The sequence below is a fragment of the Lates calcarifer genome, linkage group LG7_1 (genome assembly GCF_001640805.2).
Source record: "Lates calcarifer isolate ASB-BC8 linkage group LG7_1, TLL_Latcal_v3, whole genome shotgun sequence".
In the NCBI taxonomy this organism is placed as follows: Eukaryota; Metazoa; Chordata; class Actinopteri; family Centropomidae; genus Lates; species Lates calcarifer.
This window is the reverse complement of record NC_066839.1, coordinates 19,585,277-19,607,543: the sequence shown is the minus strand read 5'-3', so window position 1 is coordinate 19,607,543 and position 22,267 is coordinate 19,585,277. Positions and strand designations below refer to the sequence as shown.

Genomic DNA, 22,267 nt, shown 5'->3' with positions numbered 1-22,267 from the left:
TCACTTCTTTAAAGAGCCAGTTTAGGATTAGGGCTCTGGTTTTAGGTTAAGATTAGATATAGTTTTATGATTAAAGTAAAGATTAAAACTTAGGATAGTTTAAATTTAGGACAGTTTGAAGGTTGGTTTAGGTTGGATAAAGGTTAAGGTTAGGGCTCACGTGAGGGTTTTTTTTTGTGGCGGAGAATGTGTGTAAGGGGGTTGCATGCATGTATTATATCTGGCACGTCAGGATGTCTGTCTTAGCATGTGCGCAGACTTCACATGCATATTTATACTTGGCTCTCAGCTTGTGTGTGCTTCCATTTCTGTGTGTATACATTTGTGTACACGTGATTGAGTGTATGTGTGTGTCAAACCATGAATATCTACCACTGGCTTATATCCATGTAATCTCTTTCGTCCAGTCTCTCTGAATCATCCTGGATTAATGCACTTAGCGTGTTTGCTACAGTGGACGTTAATCAGGGATCAGCCTTATCAAAAGTGGAGGAATAAATTCAGTGTGTATGCTCTGGAAGTATAACAGCCATGTAGTACAAGGAGGTAAAATATGGTTAGGTGAATTCTTCACATTGTCCTCCCATTCGTCAGGGCCATGATCACACTGTCCTGTTTAAAAGAGAAGTTTTTCAATATGGGAAATACAGCCAGCTACTTTAGCTTAGCACAAGGACCAGTGTTGTGACAAAGTTTGTTTTTCTGTTGTTCCGTGTTTTCCATTTCCTAAATCTGAACAAAAAATTTATCTAATACCAAACCAACCAAAGCCCTAATGGGCCCTAATGAAAAAATGCATCACACAGATTTTGCTACCTTCACACACAGCTGGGCTAGCTGTTTTCCACCTGCAACCCCTGTGCAAAGCTAAGCTAACCTGCTGCTGGTGGTGGCTTCATATTTACCGTACAGTGGAGTGGTAGCAATCTTCTCATGAACTTTAAGCAAAAAAGCAAATCAGAACATTTACTAAAATGTTTAACATTTTCTTTAAGGTAACGTAAGGTAAAAAAAGTGAAGACACATGTAGCATACTGCTAATGCTCACAAACACCACTTCAGTGAAAGGAATAAGTGGAATCTGTGCCCATATTTCAAGGTATGGTGGATACGTGGCAGTTGTTATTACAACTTAAATCAGTATTATGAAGATATATCTGCACACCTGAACAGGAGAGGATGCAGGGCATTGATAAGTCTTACTGCTGGTTTATTCAATATATACTGTACTTGATACAGTGATTTTGGTCCTTCATTAAGCATTTATATAAACAAGCACTCACAATAGTTCAGTATATAGTCTAGATACTGTTGATTATCTAATTAGAGGACCAGAAAAAGAGGATCAGTTGATATGTGAAATACACCTTGAAGAAACACACACACAAAAACTCAATCAGATAATTAGGTCAAGAGATGCCTTTTGATGTAATCAAATAATAATAATAATCACCACAAACCTACTTCTGCAATGTGGCAGAGCCATAAAATTTTTTTCCTCTCACGTTAAACTCTCTGACGAGACATACTTCATACATATCAAACACGCACCACCGTTTAGTTATAACCATATAAACCTGTATACATGCATGACAAAAGCTTGGGTAGGATCAGCATTAGATTCTCTGTGTCAAACAAAACAAGGGAGCCACTATATTCTTTGCTTGGCAAACAGATGAGTCAGCGTTTATGTTTCCAGCCGAGTCACTGTCAAGTTGCATAACAGTCTGAGGGGAAGTGGAGCAGAGAGAGTCTGAACAGGCAGCAGAATGCTTGAGAAGGAGAGCTCCTCGAGAAAAATTCATATCATTGGTAGAGAGGAACTGCCAAGTGGTGATAGGTGTGTCACGAGAGAGATCACGAAGGACGGTGTTGAGATGCATGCATGTCTTGCGACACACTTACAGTTAAAATACTAATAGAAGAGTCATGTCTCAAAGTCATTCTGTAAGCATAACATGGAAATTAAAAAAAAAATATCAGTGGAGTATTGATATAGGAAACACACTGTGCTCTTTCAGATAAGTAAAACTTGAACCATGTTACTGAGACCTAAGAGGTGGGTGGATGGAAGACCAGTGATTTTGGTGGCAGTGTATGTGATGCACTTTAACCTGAACAGCATGTTACAGCCTCCTGAATGACTGTACGTGTTGAAACTGTTGTTGCTGCTTTCTACCTGTCACCTTATGTGACGGGGATACAGACACCAAGTATGTAGAAAATGGCTTAGTAAGCAGCTATTTCTGTTGATGTAGTTGGGAGCAGTAAAGATTATCCTGAAAAATTGAGAGACCTTGCTCTTTCAAACTAAATGTTGTATTATTAATTTTATAAGTGTGGTCTGAAGAAACAAAATCTAAGAAATCTAAGATATTTAACGGTGTCACTAACATAAGACCCCCATGTACCATGAAAAAAAAGATTCAAGGCAAGATAAAATCTTGCCTCTGTTGTGGTATTTCCTCAGTTACACTCAGCTGGTATGGGCATCGCTTAAATAACATAAAGTGTTGACAGGTCCATCAGTTCAACATGCTTAGCCATAAAATCTTTGACCTCTTGTACTGGTTGCACAACTTAACACTTGTGTGAGTCCATGTGACTTTTGCATTCAAGGCCTGGTTTTCCTTGAAAGTCGGTGGTGTGAACTTAATTTAAGCAAGCATGAAATATAAAAAAAGGATGGAAACATGCTGTTCTACTGAGAATGTTGATCTCTCCTCTGTGTGAGTTCTGTTCAAAGGTAGATTGCGGCTCACGGGATGCTGAAATGATAAATCTCTGCACGCCTATTCTTTCCTGTGATCGATTATTGCGAGTTCAAACCTGACGTGTTTGCAAAAGCTTTAGAGAATCAGAGCGCTCTCTTACCAGGAGCAGCAGTGGCTCAACAGCTGTCTGTCCTCAACATGAGTGTATTTCACCACTTCCTTCACACCACAGCAGGTGTGTGTCTATACATATTAAAATACAAGGTTGCTCCAGCTTATCCAGGGAGATCCCAGACGGATGTCACAACACACTGGCTCTTGCATCACCCTGTGTGTTTGTGTGTGTATTTGGGATGTAATCCTGAGCATGCATGTGGAAAGCTGAGATGTTGGTTAAGAAGTGAACCTGTTGCACTGCATGGATTGCTCTAGCATGTGTACTGACACTGGTCTCTTGACTCAGTTTACAACCTTTATGTCTGAAAGAGTCCTGTGATTTCAGTCACTCAAATAATTCCCAGTATTGGACAAATTTAGGTTTCGGCCTTATGGTGGCACTAGGTAAAAAATTAAGGGTTCATCATAGTTACTGTCTTTCCTGTTGATGGGGACATGGATGTTTGTACCAAATCTCATGGAAATCCATCCAACAGCTGCTGAGATATTTCACTCAGAACCACAAATTTTATCCTCATGGTGGGGCTAGAGGAGAGGTCATGGGATCACAAAAATCCACAAGATACATCCACCATGGATATATGTACCATATTTCATGGCAATACATCCAGTAGGTCTATTCAGTTTGGACCAAAGGGGACTTACAAAATGGTGCAGCAGAGGCAAAGATATCTTGACTTTTCGTCCCTAGCATGGGTCATGCTTCATTATCACTGTGATGTAACTCAATCGTTCAAACTCCAGGCCTCCAGGTCATAAGACCGGTTCTATCAATAAGTTTATTGTCTCCAAGCCAAAGAGGAGATTACTTTAGGTGATGACACTTGAATAATTTTCTCAGACTTGACAAAGCTCCCTCAGAGCCACGGACTTGCTTACTTGACCTTGACATGTAAAATTAATGGAGTATCACTTTAAATAATAGAAAGACCATCTTGCAGATGCAGTACCTCTAGATCGGCGCGTCCAAATGTATAACTTTAAAAATGAAGCAAAGTGTGTTTGTGAATAAATGTCACATGGAGTATTTCCAGCAAGGTGTGATTTTTCCTGAGTCAGACGCTTTCATTTGAATATTTTTGGATGCCTGAAGAGGTCAAAGTATCCAGTTTTTTGCAAGAATCCATAGGAAAAAAGTCATAGTCAAAAAATATATTATTTTGTGCATACCAAGTATATTTTGTCTTCTTTCCTGCCCTGCAAATCATCTCATGGCCACTTAGGTTTATCTTGAAACCATTTGGAATGAGTGTTCTCTATGTGCTATGATGCGGACATGCACATGAGATAAGAGTTTAGAGAGATGAGATGAAACTTTATTGATCCTGATGAAATTCACTTGGTACAGCAGCTTAATAGTAGAAGATGGAGTGAGTGATATTTGACAGATGCACAAGCTAAACCTATATGTAATCACACAATCATTCCAGAAACTTAGATACTTATAGATGTTCAGTGTAATTGTCAGAAAAAGATGGTGTTTTGTAAGGAGCATAGCATTGGGGTCACTTAGTTAGACATGAAGCAATTTGTTTGCTGTGGCATCCTGTTAGTTAACACAGTTCACAGCTGATGCCCTATACTGTTCAATTAGGAGGAAACATTGCAAACATTGGAGTCTCATTTTCTTTCCTTTTTTGCAATGAATGGCTTATAAGTGGTTGAAAAATGATGACAAGCCCTCTTCTTTCACCTTTAAGCTTCAGTTCTCTAACCTCTCTCTCCCTCTGTCTTTCTGCTCAGGGGTGGATATCCTAAAGCTGGTGGCAGCCCACGTGGGCACCCAGTGGATTGACATCTATCAGTCGTTAGCTAATGCCACAGAGCGCGAGGTGGCTGCCTTCTCCAACGGCTACTCGTCGGATCACGAGCGGGCATATGCGGCGCTGCAGCACTGGACCATCCGGGATGGTGACGCCAATCTGGCCAAGCTGATCAACGCCCTGCACCGACAGCGCCGCATCGATGTGGTGGAGAAGATCCGCTGTGTCATGGAGGACAACCCGCAGGTAGGCCGGATGGATGATGGAACTTTAGGGCAAGACGTTCTAATACTGGCGTTCCCTGTTTTTAAATTTGATTAACAGTTTTATTCAGATGTGTATCAGGAAAATAAGTGTGACCTTTCCTGTCTCCACATCTTCTGCATGCAGCTCTGTCAACATCACTGGCACAAGCTGTAGTACACTCCGTTCTCTGCATCTCTCCCCCACTGAAATCTAATCTGTGGGGAAAGCTTTCTGGTGTGTCCCTCTGAAGCTAGTCCCTGTGGTTCAGCTGCATTCCTCACAATAAAGCAACAGCTCAGTTTAGGAGAATGATTTGATGTTTAAACAGTAATTACTCTTACTGTTCAGAGGTCTGAGTAAGTTTTCAGTGTTACTTGTGAGGTACAGACTGCAAACTGCAAGCTACAGATGACAGCACAATGGGACATTTTAAACTTGTTAATTCAGTTACTATTCTGTTGGTTGAGATGTATTAGATTGGACCAGTGATGATATATAAAGATGGATGACGTGTCTCCACATCCAAAATAATATGAGCACTGCTGTCTTGTGCTGGTGCCATCATTTGGAACCAGAGTCAGTGCAGAAGTCCTGCCTGTTCACCTGCCAGAATTATTGGCAGCCAATACCAGCTGTCAATCATGATGTTTCAGACCTTGGTCCAGGTTTTCAGGCATCTAAATATCTTTTCCTTGTGATACTGGTACTTTTAATAAAAAAAGGAAAAAACTTAAGAAGAAATACCTATCTACATGTAAAAATATTGTTTCATTTTTAGTGCATGTCAAAATGTAACAATATCTAATCAACATTTTTTTAAATAATTTTTAACAATTGCTTTATACATACTTAGATGATATTTAGCTGACCATGTATGACCTTGTTCACCTTGACAATATGAGAACCAGTGGTTGGTGTCAAAACAGAAAATCAGCGTTAATAACTTTAGCTCATCAGTAATAGTGGTTGACCACAAACCATCAACCATCATCTTTGTGTTCAGTATTGCATGTACACTGAAAACAAACAGAAATATCTCTTTAGCCTTAGCTCGTCTTTGCTGTTCTATAAATTGCCTTTACGGGAGCCAAGCTATTTTTATGGTGCAGTTCAGTTTCACAAACAAAAACCCGATACTGTCTCATTTTCAGTCTCTCAAACCTGCTCACATGCTGACTTGAAAGTAGCCTGGTTCATGCATGTAGCTGGATGACTGTAATTTAGTAAAGACCTCACATGTCTAACCTCACTCACCGGCCCCTTGTGAGCTGCCTGGTATCAGTCTCATACTGTAATTTCCCTAAGAACACACACACAAAAAAGAAAACCATAAACACTGGGGACACACTGGATCCTTCATCATCATCCACTTTCCCTCCAGCTTTCTCCTTCTCCTCTAATGTTCCGGAGATTCGTATCAAGTTCTTGACCACACTCTCCAAGGTCAGTGCTACCAACCTTGTCTACCAGAAATTATGTTTCTCTATAGCTAAACTGCAAAAGCAAATGCATTTCATTCAGAGCACTACTTTTATTAATGGCAGTGGAGTTTCAACTGTTGCATGTCTACAGTTGTACAGAAATGTCATTTTAAAGAAGCAGAGTTGGTACTGCACAGTTAGCCATCTGAGTTTTTTGACTCAGCTGGTTGTAATTTTGCATTTCATCACAGCTTAATCAGCAGATGATCTCCAGTGATTTTTTTCTTTCCATCTCAGTAAATCGATAGTGGATAAGATAGCAGTTAATAAAATTGTTCTTGTGAGGGGAATGCAGTGTGACCTTATGGAGAGGTCAGTGTGTTAAAGAAACCACAGGAAGTGTGAACAGTTCTAATTGGAACAACTTAAGAACCTTATGAACCTGAATTCAAGAGTGACAGATAAACTATGGCCAAAATGTGGATCCTCCTAGTCCATAAAAAAATTATATTCCCAGACTGGTGCATAAGAACTTGGCAGGTCTGCACAGAGCCCATGACCTCAACCCTATCTAGCACATTTTGAATGAACTGGAGCAGCAAATGTGAGCCTGGCCTTATCACCCGATGTTAGGCTCTAAAATCTGATAGGAAGCTGGTTCAGGACTGTGGATCAGAATGAGGACAGCTGACTATAGCTATAGTGAAAGACAAAAGCGAAGTTGTGTGCAAGACATACAGCATATGGAAATTTTGAAAAGGTCAGGGTCACTGTACACCTATGGGAAGCATGTCATTGTCCCCGTTATGTAAGACCAATATATGACATTGAACACACAGTAGAGGAAAAAACATTGACAGTATTGATGCTGCTCCCATTGGAACAACTGAGCGTCAGCTGTCTGATGGATGTTTCTATTTTTATCTCAGCTGCTGCTGAGTTGAAACCAGAAAGAAGAGTGACAACTGATTTCCTTTCTGTTCACTCTAAATGGAAAATAACAAAAAGTCTAAAAATCTGTGTTATTTTGTGCAACACAGCAGCATCTTTAAGGAATCAGTAACAAGACACTGAAAAATCTCACTTTCCCTCTTCAAATAACATAACTCAAAGGATTATAGTCAACTTCAGTTATGTCCAAAGATGTTTTATTCATTTGTAAAATGAGTGTTTACACTGCAGTACCTTGCCCTGGGCATCAATATGTACAAATAAGTGATTAAAGAGCAGTCTCCTGTGTATGGCTAATGAAGGCATCATGTCGGAGACTGCAGCAGATGGAGCTGCCTTTCGGAGGGAAGTATAAAACAGAAGGAATCAGCAAAGGGTAAAGATGATGATGATTTTTTTGCTCTTCTGTCTTTGCTGTTTAACAACACAAAGTCCAGGATGTCTGCACAGTTATGTAGAAGTCAGAGAAAGGCACAGAAACACACAGAAACTACTAGGGAAAAATTGCAGGTGTGAATGGGGAATCACTGTTCCTCTCATGACCCAATATTTCAGCCGACCAACTCACATGGAATGGATTATTTTGCAAATGTATATGGACAGTATTGTATAATAGCTGTGTAATAGCTGACATCATCACTCCCCACATGGAAGTACCACATTGAGCACAGCAGGGATTGGGGAGTGACAATAATAACTTTCCCTTGAGTCTACAGGAAGATGCTAGGGTGTAGGTTAAGTTCATCTGACTGCCTGAACTAACTCACAGGCTTCACTTCATATATGCTGTTAGATTTTGATATAAAATTAGGAACATTGAATACTACTTTAACTATAGGGATACTATGGAATTACCAATGTAAACCATTAGTTAGTATGAAATGAATAAACTCGTAAGCCTTGAACAAATGTAAAGAAGAATCTGCTGCCTCAACTTTTCAAAAGGAAATCAAAAATGAAACCAAGATCATCAAGATACACATGACTGAGTATTCTGTCAGCCACGTCTGGTTTCTAATACTGCAGGAAGCATTTGCCTTACAGGGACATCAAAAAGTAAATCATCCTGTTAAGCATGTTAAGCCTACAGTGCCCTGGATGATGGTTCTGCTGTAGCAGACATTAGGTCTTTCTCAGTCTGTGTTCCTGTTCCTGTCTGTATTTGTGTTTTTGTGGCCATCAGTCATGATATCTGCTCTGATTTAAAGTCTGCATTAAGTCAGATGATGGTCTAAATCCCTGGATATGTTCTTGTTCCACCAATTACTGTATATTGAGGATATACAAGAATTACTGTACTGAGGTCTTCTCAGGGATCATTCAAAGATCAGTCGATATCTCAGCAACCTTTTTGCTCACACACACACACACACACACACACACACACACACACACACACACACACAAACACACATACACACATACACACACACATACACACACATACATACACACATACACATATACATATATATAAACACTGATGTCTCTGTAGGATTTAAACATCAAGATAGAATTCCTTGCCAATATTTGTCGCTGGAATTAGTTTGAAGGTACAATATTACCATATGTCCACAGCATACTTTTTACAAACATGGTCTGAAATCATTTTTGGCAACTTTTTATTTGAAAGGTACCTATTACTCTTACTGGTCCAAAGCACAAAGTAACAAAAAATACAGCCGTAGTCTGTTGATGGGATTGTTGACTGATACTGATGACTCAATGAGTGCTTGGCCAAATGCTGAGAATTCTGGCCCTAAAAACTTAATTTCACTCTGTTTTGGAACAAGAAGTGCCCAGCTAATTGGACTTTGAAGATGGCCCAAGACCAACAGCTGAAGGCTGAGTTATGGTATAAGTCTGTGTAGCTGCGTGAGGGGGAGCACTGAAGAAGAAGAACTGAGTTGATGTGCTTTCTGCTGCTGTGACAGATTCAATAATAATTTCTGCTTATTGTTGTGTTTTATTTTGGCCATCATTCTTATAGGTAATGATAAAATTGCTCTCACCGAGATTGGGATGCATTGATGAAAAGAAGTCTAATGGGGCAAGAAAGCAATTAGATGATAAGATTTGAGTTGAGTTTGGCAAACTGAAGGATTTGTTTTACATGGATCCCATAGTCATGATCTAGCATATTTACCAAGTTATGCGCACAGTAGGTTTTCCTGAGCAATGAGGAATTGTTAATGATATTTCACTTTCAGTTTTACCTCCAAATAAAAGTGGTTCCACTAATCTGACCAAACTGTTGGCTTGTTTACAACCTGTCTGACAGTTTATATTTCTTTTCCTGTTGGACTTTGTCGTAGTGAGTGTAGAAATTTACCCGGAAAGTACAATGCTACCATAACTGACAGATATAATGGCCAGGTCTGTGAAAACAAGCTGTGTAAACGCAGTACAGTCCTTTAAGTTGCAGCAGAACAGCAGCATTTCACTCTCAGATAAAACAACACTCAGACCTCTCAGCACTAATTAACATACCTAGAGCTGTTCTGCTGACTATTGATGGCCTAACTTGGGATGGTTTTCTTTTTAACCTCCTGGGTTCCATTGTGAAAACTTGGTTAGAAAAGTAAAAAGGGAAATCATATATCTTAGTAATGCTTTTATGGACACACACACTCACACAGATGTCTTTCATCCGCTCTCCTGTCTTCTCTCCTCTTTCCCTTCTGTGCTTCCTGCTTCTTCACTGTGAAGTGAATGCACAAAAACCTACAAAATACAGTAGTCATTTTTCCCTTCCTGCCACAGTTATGCACAATCAAATGCAATTTTTGCCCTAATTGGGTGTTTATGATTCAGGTCCCATTATACGCCTTTCAGTCGCGTAACGAACCCCTTAAGATAATAAAATGAAACCACATCCATTACTTTGTGGGGAAAAGGACAAAAGTTTCCCAGAAACTGCACTGATTCTTTTAAAGGTAATTGAGAGAGATTATCTGCATGTGTTTGTGAGCATACTGGTGGATTAAGTATGCTGTTAATGCAATCTGAGAGCAGACTTATCCATTGAAGATCAATGACATCATAGAGTTTCTAACAGTGGGACTGGGCTCAGTTCCTATCTTAGCTGCGACTTAGTTAATAGCTCATCTGTTTAGGGAGTTATTACAACTGAGTGAGAGACTGTTCTGTAACATTTTTTGATCTAATTAATTAAAGTATCCCCTGTGTGTGTCTCTGTCCCCTGTGCCCTTCATACTGCTGCAGTCTGCCAACTCTGCCAGTGATTCTGGCTGGCTGACTCTGTATGTGTGTGTACATGTGAGTGTTTGGCTGTGTGCCTTGTGTGTGTGTGTGTGTGTGTGTGTGTGTGTGTGGGTTTAAGCCCCTGTCCCCAGCAGGCCCTTGTGTTGTGCTGACAGGAGTAGTCAGCAACTCAGCCTGATCTGTTTCTCTCTCTCTCTCTCTCTCTCTCTCTCTCTCTCTCTCTCTCTCACACACACACACACACACACACACGTTAGCCTGGGAGCCTTCTGGAACAGCAGTAGTGTTCTTCATCACAGTGACCCTATCCTCATAGGATGGAGCTGCCAGCATAAAGAAATCAGATTCCTTGTGGTGTGAGGCATTTTCAGACAAAGTGGCAGACACATGCAATGTGCTCCACCTGGGTGGGCAGTGCTGCTCTAGTAAACGGACAGAGCTTTTCACACAGCAGCGGGCTGATAGTGTTTGTGACTGCGGTGTAACTTAGTGCATACAGCCTGTACATCATATAGTCCCCTGCTCCCCCCATTTAATTACATCAACACTGATTCAATACACTGCTGACCTGAATGTGCCTGGGGGATCTGCAGAACTGGGGGGAGGCACTAATAACAAACTAAAACAAAAAACCTAAAATAGTAAGGTTAAGCTTTTTTGAAACCCAAAAATACTAAGCTGAAAGTGTTTTCCCATTGTTTCCCATGTAAGTGGTACAAAATTTGCTGCAATTTTGATTTGCGCTGTCTCAATCAGTTAGCTTGTTTATGTTATTGTGTGACTTTCAGTGGTAGAGGAAATATTCTGATACCACAGTAAAAGCACCATACAATAACACAAACAGACTAACTGATCAATCCAAACTGATTGTAAATTCAGACCCATGGTAATCTGAATAAAGGAATAATAACCAAAGAGTTACATTTTTGAAAACGAAACAGAATTTCACTTCTTTTCGAACCAAAATATCTGAGAACCAGCAACTGCTGGAAGTTTATGTCTATGCCACAAAGTTGAATCAGTGTGATTTTGTGTGTTTTACATCACTGACTTCCTGTCCCTTGAGGATTCTAAATTTGTCATCCCTCGTGGGCCTGTGTTTTTCTTATCCACATCTGCTCTTAAAAAATATTTGTTCTAGTTGCATCTGCTGCTGTGTCAAAGTCACCATGTCTTCATCACGGTGCACACACACTTTGTCTGTATGCTACTGTGCATGCATGTATGCATGCCTTTGTGAGCGAGACAGAGCGTGTTTGTTCTGTCAGAATCACGTAAGTCGTGTCACGCTGCAGCCCAGTGACCCAGACATTATGGAATAGAGAGAGAAAACACAAGAGAAAGAGAACAGCGCTGGGGTTTCTGTGTCACGTCCTGTTGAGGCTCATTTATCAGGCCTGATACTGAAACCCATCAGAAAAGACTGAATCCTCCACTGCATGAAAATGGATTTTCTTGAAAAGAAAAGCCTTTAGCCCAGTTAAATTTTCCCTTGTTTTGTTTGTTTGTTGTTTCGGCCTAATTTTCCCCCAGCTCCATTTTCCATCTCCAGTATGTGCGGTGAATGAAATGACCTCTATGCTGCTGTGACCTTTAGGCCTGAGTGGGTTCATGCTGTGAAAAACAAGACATGCTCTCATGATCTCATCCCCAAACCAGTCACTACTGGTTCAAACCACAGGTTCATTACCACACCAAAGAGAGAGAGGGTGAGGAGGGGAAAAGGGGGGTTGTAACGATAGAGGAAGGAGCGAGGATAGAGACAGAGGAAGATGAAAAGATAGGGGGAGAAACTGAGACAAAATGGAACTGAGGGAGAAAAAAAGATGAAACTTTGAACAGATGCGGGAGAAAGAAGGAAAATATGAACAGAGGGGAAAAAGCAAGAATTGGGGATAGAGAAGGAAACAAATACAGAAGAGAAAATAAGTGACAGAGGTAAAGTTGAAGCTGAAGGGAGGGAAAGGATTTATTAGAAAGGCAGAAATGGACAAATGGACACATAAATAAGAAACTATGAGACGATAAGACAGGATATGAAGCTAAAGAGATGAAAGGTGAAAGAACCAAACAAGACAATGGGGAAAGGAAGTAAGAGAATTTTAAGAAAAATGAAATCAAAAAGAAAGGATGGAGCTGTTAAATGAAAAAAAAAGAGAGAATTTAATATGCTCAGTATGTGCACATGCCCTTAATAGCATTGCTAACACACTTCCTCAGCATTAGTTAAAAAGTTTTGCTATCGTTACGAAGACAGTGTTTGCATTAGCAGCTATTTACTTACCAGTGTAGAAGAAATGTTGCGAGTTCAGCATCAAACTTCATTCCTTTGCTCACTAAGAGCTGTCTCCACCAGGGGAAAGCAAGGGCAATGTTTTGCTTCTAGTTTGATCACTTTTTTCTTCTACTGAAGTTAGCATGCTAACTGGCTAGCCCCAGCCTGGGCCGGCCTGTCTCGTCACTTTCCAATTCACTGTAGCATTCAGACTGCCCTGGAGACATAGAACCTATTGTAAATGCAAGCGACCATCACCACCTCCCGCTCCCAGTGAGAGACCATTCAATAAAAGACATATTTTTAAAAAATTTAAAAGAAGAGAGGAAGTGATCATGGTTTCCACCTTTCACAGTTTGAGGCCAAATGAATGTTTAGTTTAGGCACTGTTAAATCTATTCCGTTCCATATAAGCCTTACATACAGTATGATGTTGCATCTAATATATTTGTATGTCCACTGTCTGCTTTCATCTTCTTCCTGTGTTTGCATTTAGCTGTAGGATATGAGGACGGAAAAAAAGAATGAGAAGAAATTAATTGAGAGGCTGAGAGACAACAAGGAGATACATTGCAGTGATATTGTATTCAGTGTTTCATTGATGAGGGACAGAAGCATATGTGTTCCATGAGCAGCAAATATTAGCCTATGTACCTGTGTGTTTGCAGTGATTTGTCGCTCACTCATGTTCTTCTCCCCCCTCTTCTTCCTCTCTCCCCACATCTACAGTTTGACATCAACCAGCTGATGACCTCAGTGAATGTAAGCCAAAGCCTCAGTCCCATCCACAAGGCGCTGGAATCCCCCAGCAGCGTTGGCAGCAACGGTGGTAGCAGCAGTGGCAGTAGCGTGGGCGGGGCCAGTGGCATAGGTGTGGAGCAGTCGCCAGTGGACCGCACCAAAGGCTTCTTCCCTGATGAATCAGAGCCTTTGCTGCGCTGTGATTCCACCTCCAGCAAAGACTCCGCCCTCAGTAGGAATGGCTCCTTCATTACCAAAGGTGAGAGGCCAAACACTGTGGGACCTCTCTGCCTTGCTGAAGGACCCAAACTTTACTTTGACTGAGTGACTTTCAGCTCTCTTCACCTCTCTTGTACTGTACTGAGTACTTTTAGATGAAACAACAGTGTACACTATAGGGGCCATATAGTCAGAGGAAAGATGGCTGCCTGGCTCCACATTACCTTGACAAAAGTGAGTGCAGCAGCTCAAAAAACTTGGAGCTATCACATACACCACCTTATTCAGAATTGATATATGTGAGCAATGTGGACCACAGCCACTATACTTTTGGAGAGGCAAACAAAGTATTATTTTGTTGCTACTTCCTAGCTAATTCTTATTAAACTCATGATGACAAATGCAGCAGACCAGCTTTACATTATGGACATGGTTAGCAAAGTTGCCTTGAAAGACAAAAACAATAGATAGAAGAACAATTATGAACACAAGTGAAAAACACAGAAAATTGAAGTTTAATATCACCAGACCTTCACAACTGTGACTATTTAATGAAAAAGATGTGTTTTTGTTTTGGGTTCTCAGAGTGCAGACCATATAAAAGTTAAGTCCATATAAAATGAATTCTAGAAATGATCACAGTCAATTCTAAATGCTTTACGGGTGTATCTACATAACAACCAACCCTGGCATAGAAACAGACACACCAGCCTATTCTTGTTAGAGAGGAGTGTGAAACATCTTAAGCATCCCACTACTGTTAGCATGGTGTGACGTTTGCTAGCTCAGTGTTTAAAAAGTATTGCTATTTTAATGTTAGCTGATGCTATCAAACTCTTAATCTTATATGGTGATGACATTCATAGATAAAACACAAAATCAGCATCAGTAAGAATAAAAGAACACCTAAAAAATAAATACAAAGCTCCTACTGTGCCATATCTGAGCAGGAGCTATAATTTATGAAAAATGAAAAACACTTACCTTTAACCCTCTCATTTATCAATTAGAAGCAGCATATAAACACTAAAAGATGGTTAATGATAATTATACACATGAACAAAGCCTTTTTAAATCTATTAACGCACACATTCCTCACTGATGGGTGACTGAGGTGTTTGCATTGTGTCTGTTAGTTTGTTAATAGTGCCCCCAACTGGCAGAAAAAAGCAACTAAACCTTTTGACTGACACACTCATAATACAGCATTAATGAACTACGTACAGTATAGAACTAAAGAGATGACACAGGAAAGAAAAATCTCCAACTCTCAAGATGTGATTCATGACTTTTCCCATGAACAGAAATTTTGCCATGCTGTGTCATCACAGTACCACAGTAGAGTTTCACTGGGCAAATCCACTATGTTTATTGAGCAGTCTTCTCTATTGCTTTCTCACTGAGGGTCAGTCTGGGAGGGATACTTAATTATAGTATTTGTATAGTATTAAGACATTCAAGTCTTGGTTGAAGGAGTTTTACTATCCCTAGCTAATATTAACACTAACAGCTAACAACAGTTTAATTATCAGTCTAGTAGAAACGTTGCGAGTCCGGCATCAAACTACCCACCAAGAACTGTCTCTGGGGGTTGGGAGCAATGCCACTGTTTCACTTCTAGCTCTATCACTTTTTTCTTCTGCTGAAGTTAGAATGCTAACCAGCTTGCCCATCTCATCACTCTCTGACTGCGACTCACTGTAGCATCCAGCCCTGTAGAAGCTCAGAACCCTCTTGCATTGTAAATGAAACAATGGCTGAAGCTATTGGCAAGACAAACTTCAAAACAGGCCGTTTAATGTGGTTTTAGCTTTTCCATGGCTTATCTGTGGCAACCATTTTGTGAGGCAACATGTGTGTTTCAAATGCTATATAGATTAGTATGGAAACTTTCAGCACATCAAGTTACCTGTTTTTTTTGTTTTTGTTTTTTTTATACTTAGTTTTAGAATCTTCAAAAATAATTAAAAATAATTCTTTATCACCCAGGGGAGACTTACTCCCCAATGTCCCACATTTTAATCTGACAAGGTATTTCTGGTATCAGACATCATTATTCTCAGAGCACAGAGACTGGTTTGTTGTTACTTTTGCAGATACTGAGTATCAGCAGTTTCATATTCTTTACACCCTTGGCAAATTATTCACTCATTAATGTGTCTCACACTTATTGAAAATGATGAGACAACAGTGCTCTCAGTTCAAATATGGATGTGTGGGTGCTCAGTGCCCTCAAGTGGTCGCTCTGGGTATTGCTCCTAAATGAAAACCACTTTATATATTTTCTCACATCAGATACTGTGGTAACAGTGATTCATGTTAATAGAAAATAGTTTTAAAATCCATGGCCACAATTTCTGTGACATGATTGTTTGTCTGTGACAGACTTATTGTGCATTCCCATTGAAATTACTAGTGTTGGTTTATGCTACAACTAGTTCATCCTCATCTGCAAATGATAAAGATGCTCTGTACACATTTTTGTCTGTCTGTACGAAAATAGGAAATCAGCAATTTAAAGTGATACAGTAATCTAAACTATCTTAATTCAAAATTGGTTGTAAAATAGTAACAAAAAAGCACAATTAGAGATTGATGCAAGATTGTAAGTTTTCCAGTCTTAAATGGCTTGGTAGAGTAGCTTGTCCACAATATCATGAAACCCACATTAACTGATTTTTCAGCACCTTTTAATTATAATATTATAATATTATAATATTTTAATTATAATATATTTTAATATTTCTTATTTACATGTCTAGCCAACACAGAGCTACATTAACCTTCATTTTAAGTTGGCCACCTGATGAATGGAAGTCCTCTCAGCTCTCATCGTTTTCATCAACTGTTGATGGAAATACCTGGCTTTTTGGCAGCTAAATATTGCATGTTGTCCAGCTTGTTGCTAACTTTTGTCTGTCTACTGCTCAGTATCTCCTTCCACGTTACACATAGTCATTTGATCCATTGTTAATATAAAAATATAAATCAGAGCAGCTTTAAGATAATTACGATAACTGATTCTCTTCTCTGTTTGCCCTCCAGAGAAGAAAGACACTGTGCTCCGGCAAGTGCGTCTGGACCCGTGCGACCTGCAGCCCATCTTTGACGACATGCTGCACATCCTGAACCCAGAAGAGCTGCACGTTATCGAGGAGATCCCGGCCGCTGAGGACAAGCTGGATCGGCTTTTTGAGATCGCGGGAGTCAAGAGTCAGGAGGCCAGCCAGACGCTGCTAGACTCGGTCTACAGCCACCTCCCTGACCTGTTATAGTGGAGAGAGACGAGGAAGAAAACACTCAGACGAAAGCTGGCACAGAATTAAGAGGGAATGTCTAAATAGGAAGAATGATGTGGTAGAATCTGATTCATCACATAAGTTTCTCACATGATTTTACCTGGGCGTTGTAGATAAAGTGGCTCCTTCCTTCAATAACTCTTTCAACTCTTTCCTCATACTTTACTCCTATTTACCTTCCAGTCTCCCTCTTCTGTTGTCTTGTGTGTATGCACTATTAATGCTCCAAAACACCTCTACCCTCTACCATGATACAGGGTCAACCATCAGTGTAATGAAAGCATTTTGAGTTACATGACGAGGAGCTTCCAAACTTCAAAAAACCTAGGTTGAAAAGGAGCTGACTATGTACTGACTCCAAGGAAAACCATAAAAAAGCACTTTCTTTATCTTAAATGGCCAATGCCTTCATGTTTAAAGGATAATATCATTGTTTTTGTTGGTTGTGCCAATCATTCAGGCTTTTAATGCCTTTCACATGATTTCAGTGTTAAAAAGTAAAACTTAAGATAACATGGCAGTCATCGCTAAGTGGCTGCATGAAAGGAAATTTCACAGAGACAGTAAATAAGCTACAACTCTAAATGACACTGGTATTAGTCTTTGGATTTAAGGAATTAAAGGCTCTTGTAAACCAGATTCACAAGATATTTTGTCTAGGTGTGAACTGACCCCTAAATCATGTGCCTGAACTTGTTAAACGCCCCTTTTCTCACCTCATCTGCCCTTTCTTTCTCCTTCCAACCCCTCCAGCTGCCTGTACTGTGGGCATTTTAGCTGCCAGACCAACAGGTAGCAGCATTAGATTAGAGAGCTGAACTGCTGCTCTGGTAAAAAGCCATATATGAAGAACATTGGATTAAAATGTCAACCTAATCCAATATTACAATACTGGAGTAATTCTTACCTTATTGTGAAATATGGCTTTGTCTTCAACTGTTTGCTTTTGGATGAAAAGCCTCCAAAACAAACATTCGTCCCAGCCTGGAACCAAAGCCATATATCTAAAACACTTCAGATACATTGCTTTGGAAACTCTGTCACTGTTGGTCATGGACAGTTTCATATTCTACAGTATGCACATTCACATCTGTGCTAGCTATCCCTGTGCGCCCCGAGAAATGTAGTGTTGATAAAGTATTCCATCGATCCATTGGAGCTTTGTGTCAGTGTGGTTTTTGATCAGATGCGAGTGTCCGAGTGTTTCAGTGCTATAGTAAAAAAATAGCTGAATACAAGTGATTTTTTTCATGCTGTATGTAGTTAATATGAAAAGATAATAATGATGCACTAATGCTGTTTTCTATTGGAGAGGCAGACATGTATTTTGTGTCCTTCATTTTCTCTTTCTCTAATTCTGAAATGCTGTCAACTAACATTTAATTCTGTTGTAATGTTTTCTACATTTAGTTTGATTTATTATGTTATTGTAGCAGTTCTTTCATTAGCATTTTTGACTTATTTGTATCTCTCGTTTTCACGGGCATTCAGATGTATTTTTTCCCCTGCTTGGCATTACAAGACGACCTGGCTGGGATGTAAGATATGCATACTCCATACTCTACTTGAAGTCTACTTGTGTTACTTGATTTAAATGAGGAAGAAATAATGTACTCTTTCAGTTCCTTCCATGGTCAGCATTCTTAAAATAACAATAAAACTGAAAGAGCTCCACCAAAAAAACTCATCAAAGTTTGGAGATGTTTTTGCAGGCACCATGAGAGCAGCAAACGATGGACTTTGCTTTCACCAAGCCAGTTCCTATAAAAACTACTGTGGTGCTAGATGTGAACTCTCACCAGATAGCCTGACAGAGGGGGACTTAACCCCGGACTAAAGACTATTTAAAGTATTCCAGACTGGGTGAAGAGGAGTGAGGGTTGCGCTACTGTGGACTGTAAATGTTGATGGTGATGATAAGGATGTGTGAGCTTGCTTTCCACTGTCTTCAACTGTGGAGACTCAAATGGCAGGGTGTGAGCTTTTTGTTGTCTAAGGAAGTCTGAGGGGATGAAGGTGAGATGTGAAATGCAAATGTGGCTTGAGTGGATGATTTCATTAAATTTCACACATATAACCAGTATGTTTACTACTATGTAACCTCTTAAAATCAACCAATTAAAGCTCAAAACATTTGTCATAATACTACTGTGTAGTTGTCACTTATTCAGATTTTTGTATATGATGAAAAAAAAAACCTATACCAACTTTCTCACACATTTCTCACATTAATTTTTGTTTGAATATTAACATAAAAGGATTGCCAAGAGCTGTCTCCAGCTAAGGAAAGCAACAGCAATGTTTTGCTTCTAGTTCTATGACTTCCTTTAATACAGCAGTCCCCAACTACCAGGAAGAATAAATAATTTATATTATTTCATGTTATTGACTACTGGAGCCTGCAGGGTGTTTTATTTTGAAAAATGACTGGAATCTCTGCCCATCATATCCGTCTGTGTCTCCTGATACCACTTGACACACACCTGTCGCTGCCATTCCTGTGATGCCCGACAAATTAAGCTAGCTAGCTAACTAGCTAAAATTAGTTAAAAACAAATGTCTATGGGGAGCGTCTTTGAAAGGGGAAAAAGAGACTGCAGAAAAGCCTAAGAAAAACAAAGCTGCGTTTGGTGGGAAATACTAGGAGTTCCAAGTTAAAATATGGCTTTATCGCGACAAGTGATTCACATGCTCCAGGCCCCCTCTACATAATATGTGGCTACAGGCTATCAAATGAGGCAACAAAGCCTTCAGAACTGCTGGAGACATAGAGACAAAGCACCCTGCATTAAAAGACAAGCCTGAACCCAAGTTCTTTGGAAAAAAAAAAAAAAAAACATGAACAAGGACAGAAGCAAGTCTTCACGGCCACCACAGCAACAAGCGTAGCTGCACTGAAGCACCGTACTTCATGGCTAACCGTGTTGCTAGGGCTAAGAAGCCTCCTTTCACTGTTGGTGTAGAGCTGCTGCGTTATGGTGAGTTGTATTTATAATGCTCTTTACCTTTGTTTGTTTTTATGCCGAATCTATATTCAGGTAATTTTGACACCATTTTAACCCCTTGTCAGAGAAATACAAAGTACTCATAAGAGACAAACAGAAATATTCTCATGCTAAACTGAATTCACATTTGAAGATACATCAACATTTTTAGTTTTTGAATAGAGTCCTGAAGTCACGAAAAGGGTGCTCAGGCACAAATCTATAACATTAAAAACAGTGCACAATATCAGGACCCTGAAACTAAATTAAATTCAGTCATCAGTAATTCTATTATATACACTTGTGATTTTCTTAGTGTCACATGTAAAAATGACTTTTGTGAAAAATGTGTTGATGAGAGAATTTATCTCTTTTCTTTACCTCTCGTCCTCATTCATGCACTAAAAATAGCTAAGAATGCACATGGGTATATGCACAACTTATAAAATTTTTAAAATCCCTTCTGCCCCCACACAACCACAGTGACTCATACTTTTTTACACATGCACATACACGCACCTACAAGTTCTAGTTTGTCTTCATTGTTGTAAATTGCTCTCATTTAACTACTGACAATGGGGGGCAGAAAAGGTCAGTGTGGCTCCAGTTACACTGACTGTGGATGGTGCAGTTTCTGAATAAGATTCTTGTACATGTGTGAGGGTGTGTGAGTTCACTGTTTGTGGGGGTGGGTGTGAGAGTCTCCATACCAGGCCAAAGACCTACTGAAAGCTGTAGACACAAAGATGTCTCTGACACCACCAATTCACAAAGGACGTGTTATTTAACAAAGCAGAATAGAGGGCGTGCATATGATGTAATGTATCCCTTGGCAGCCATATTGCAGGTCTTAAAGTGGCCAAAGACAGATGGTCTTTTACTTTCCTGTCTCAACTGAATTAAACAGACAAAAATAAATTATGGCTTTTCTTCTTTCGACAATAAACTGCCCATTTAATCTGTAAATGTTGCAGCTAAATTTTCAGCTATTTGATTTAATCATTGTTAGTTATGTACAGTTAGTGACCGTGACTTTCTTGCTGTCATTTGCACATTTATAAAATGCAATTGATATTATATGTTACAGTAAATAATCATAATGTTTATGTATGTACAACCAATCTGTTTCAACTGAATTAATTTCTGTGCTTCTCTTCATTAATCAAAATTACAAATCAACTATTAGTTAGCAAAGTTCAGGTTGCCATAAATGATAAATATCACATTCAAAAAAATTGCTATTCATAATGTTGTTTCTGTCTGTTTGTTGCAACAAAATAGACACTTTTCAGTGCTCCCCTTTGACAGGTAATCTGAATTTTAGCTGTGTAGCAGACGTTAGCTGAATAAAATCACTTTTCTTTTGTCAGTTTCATACTATCTAGTGTAGAGGCTAATGTTAGCAATGTGGACTTAATTTATGTGCAGGCTTGCAGGCTATTTTCTCTGGTATATTTTTCAGACGCAGTAGTTGACAGGTTCCCTGCAGTTTTGTTAGACATCTGTGATATGTCACTGTCAGTGTCAATCTCTTCCTGCTGCCATGTCTTTCACTGAGAGATTGAGCAGTAGCTAAGGTCATGTGTCAACCCAGCAACTATTAGTTTCTTTACTACTTCATATTTCAAGCTCCAAACTTGCCACAAGCGTAGCTGTCATAGGTAAAGTATGACTTTCATCTTTATTACATTTTATATGGAGTATAGAGTGATCATAAACTACAGCCTCTATGTGCAGTTTTTTGGTCACAAAGTCTTGTAACAAACTGGTTTTAACAAAGCAGCTGAGTGGCAATCAAAAAAATTCCAGTGATGAGGAAATTGCCAAATATGTAACCACTCGCATATTTATTTGCTGTGCTTATCTGTCAAAACAATAAACCTGCAATGCCACAAACCATGGTCTCCTATCTTGTTTCCTTATACTGCACCTCTAAAAACAGTAAGGTATTTCCTTGTAGCTATCTGATCTTTTAAGTCCCGGAAGCAGGAAACAGGAAGTTAACTGTGGTGATGTGCAATACCTCCGATCCAAAGTAAAAACCCAAGCTGGTATTGCCGATACCAATACTGATACCAATACTTACAGTAGAAAAGCTTAATGATCAGAAAAAGTAGACTAGACCCATTTCAAATTATAGCTACAACTCCCGTTGTCTGAACTTCAACATACAAACTGATCTCCCAAAGGTCTCAGTGAAAGAATTCAGTCCTAAAACCACATCGCCTCTCCTCATCTTCAGTCTGCCGCTG

The 22,267-nt window shown here is 39.6% G+C and overlaps 2 protein-coding genes across 2 annotated transcripts in view; one reads left to right on the top strand and one right to left on the bottom strand.

Moving 5' to 3' along the window:
* The window catches only part of tnfrsf21 (tumor necrosis factor receptor superfamily, member 21), a 41,771-nt gene extending 23,696 nt beyond the window's left edge, over window positions 1-18,075 (top strand). Inside the window, exons 4-6 of the mRNA XM_018703431.2 lie at window positions 4,635-4,900; window positions 13,502-13,772; window positions 16,778-18,075. Of these exons, the coding sequence (XP_018558947.1) occupies window positions 4,635-4,900; window positions 13,502-13,772; window positions 16,778-17,007 (767 nt within the window). The 3' untranslated portion in view covers window positions 17,008-18,075. The remainder of the gene's footprint in view (window positions 1-4,634; window positions 4,901-13,501; window positions 13,773-16,777) is intronic.
* Window positions 1-22,267, bottom strand: part of slc5a6a (solute carrier family 5 member 6a) — a 558,624-nt gene that overhangs the window by 532,112 nt on the left and 4,245 nt on the right. The window lies entirely within an intron of this gene.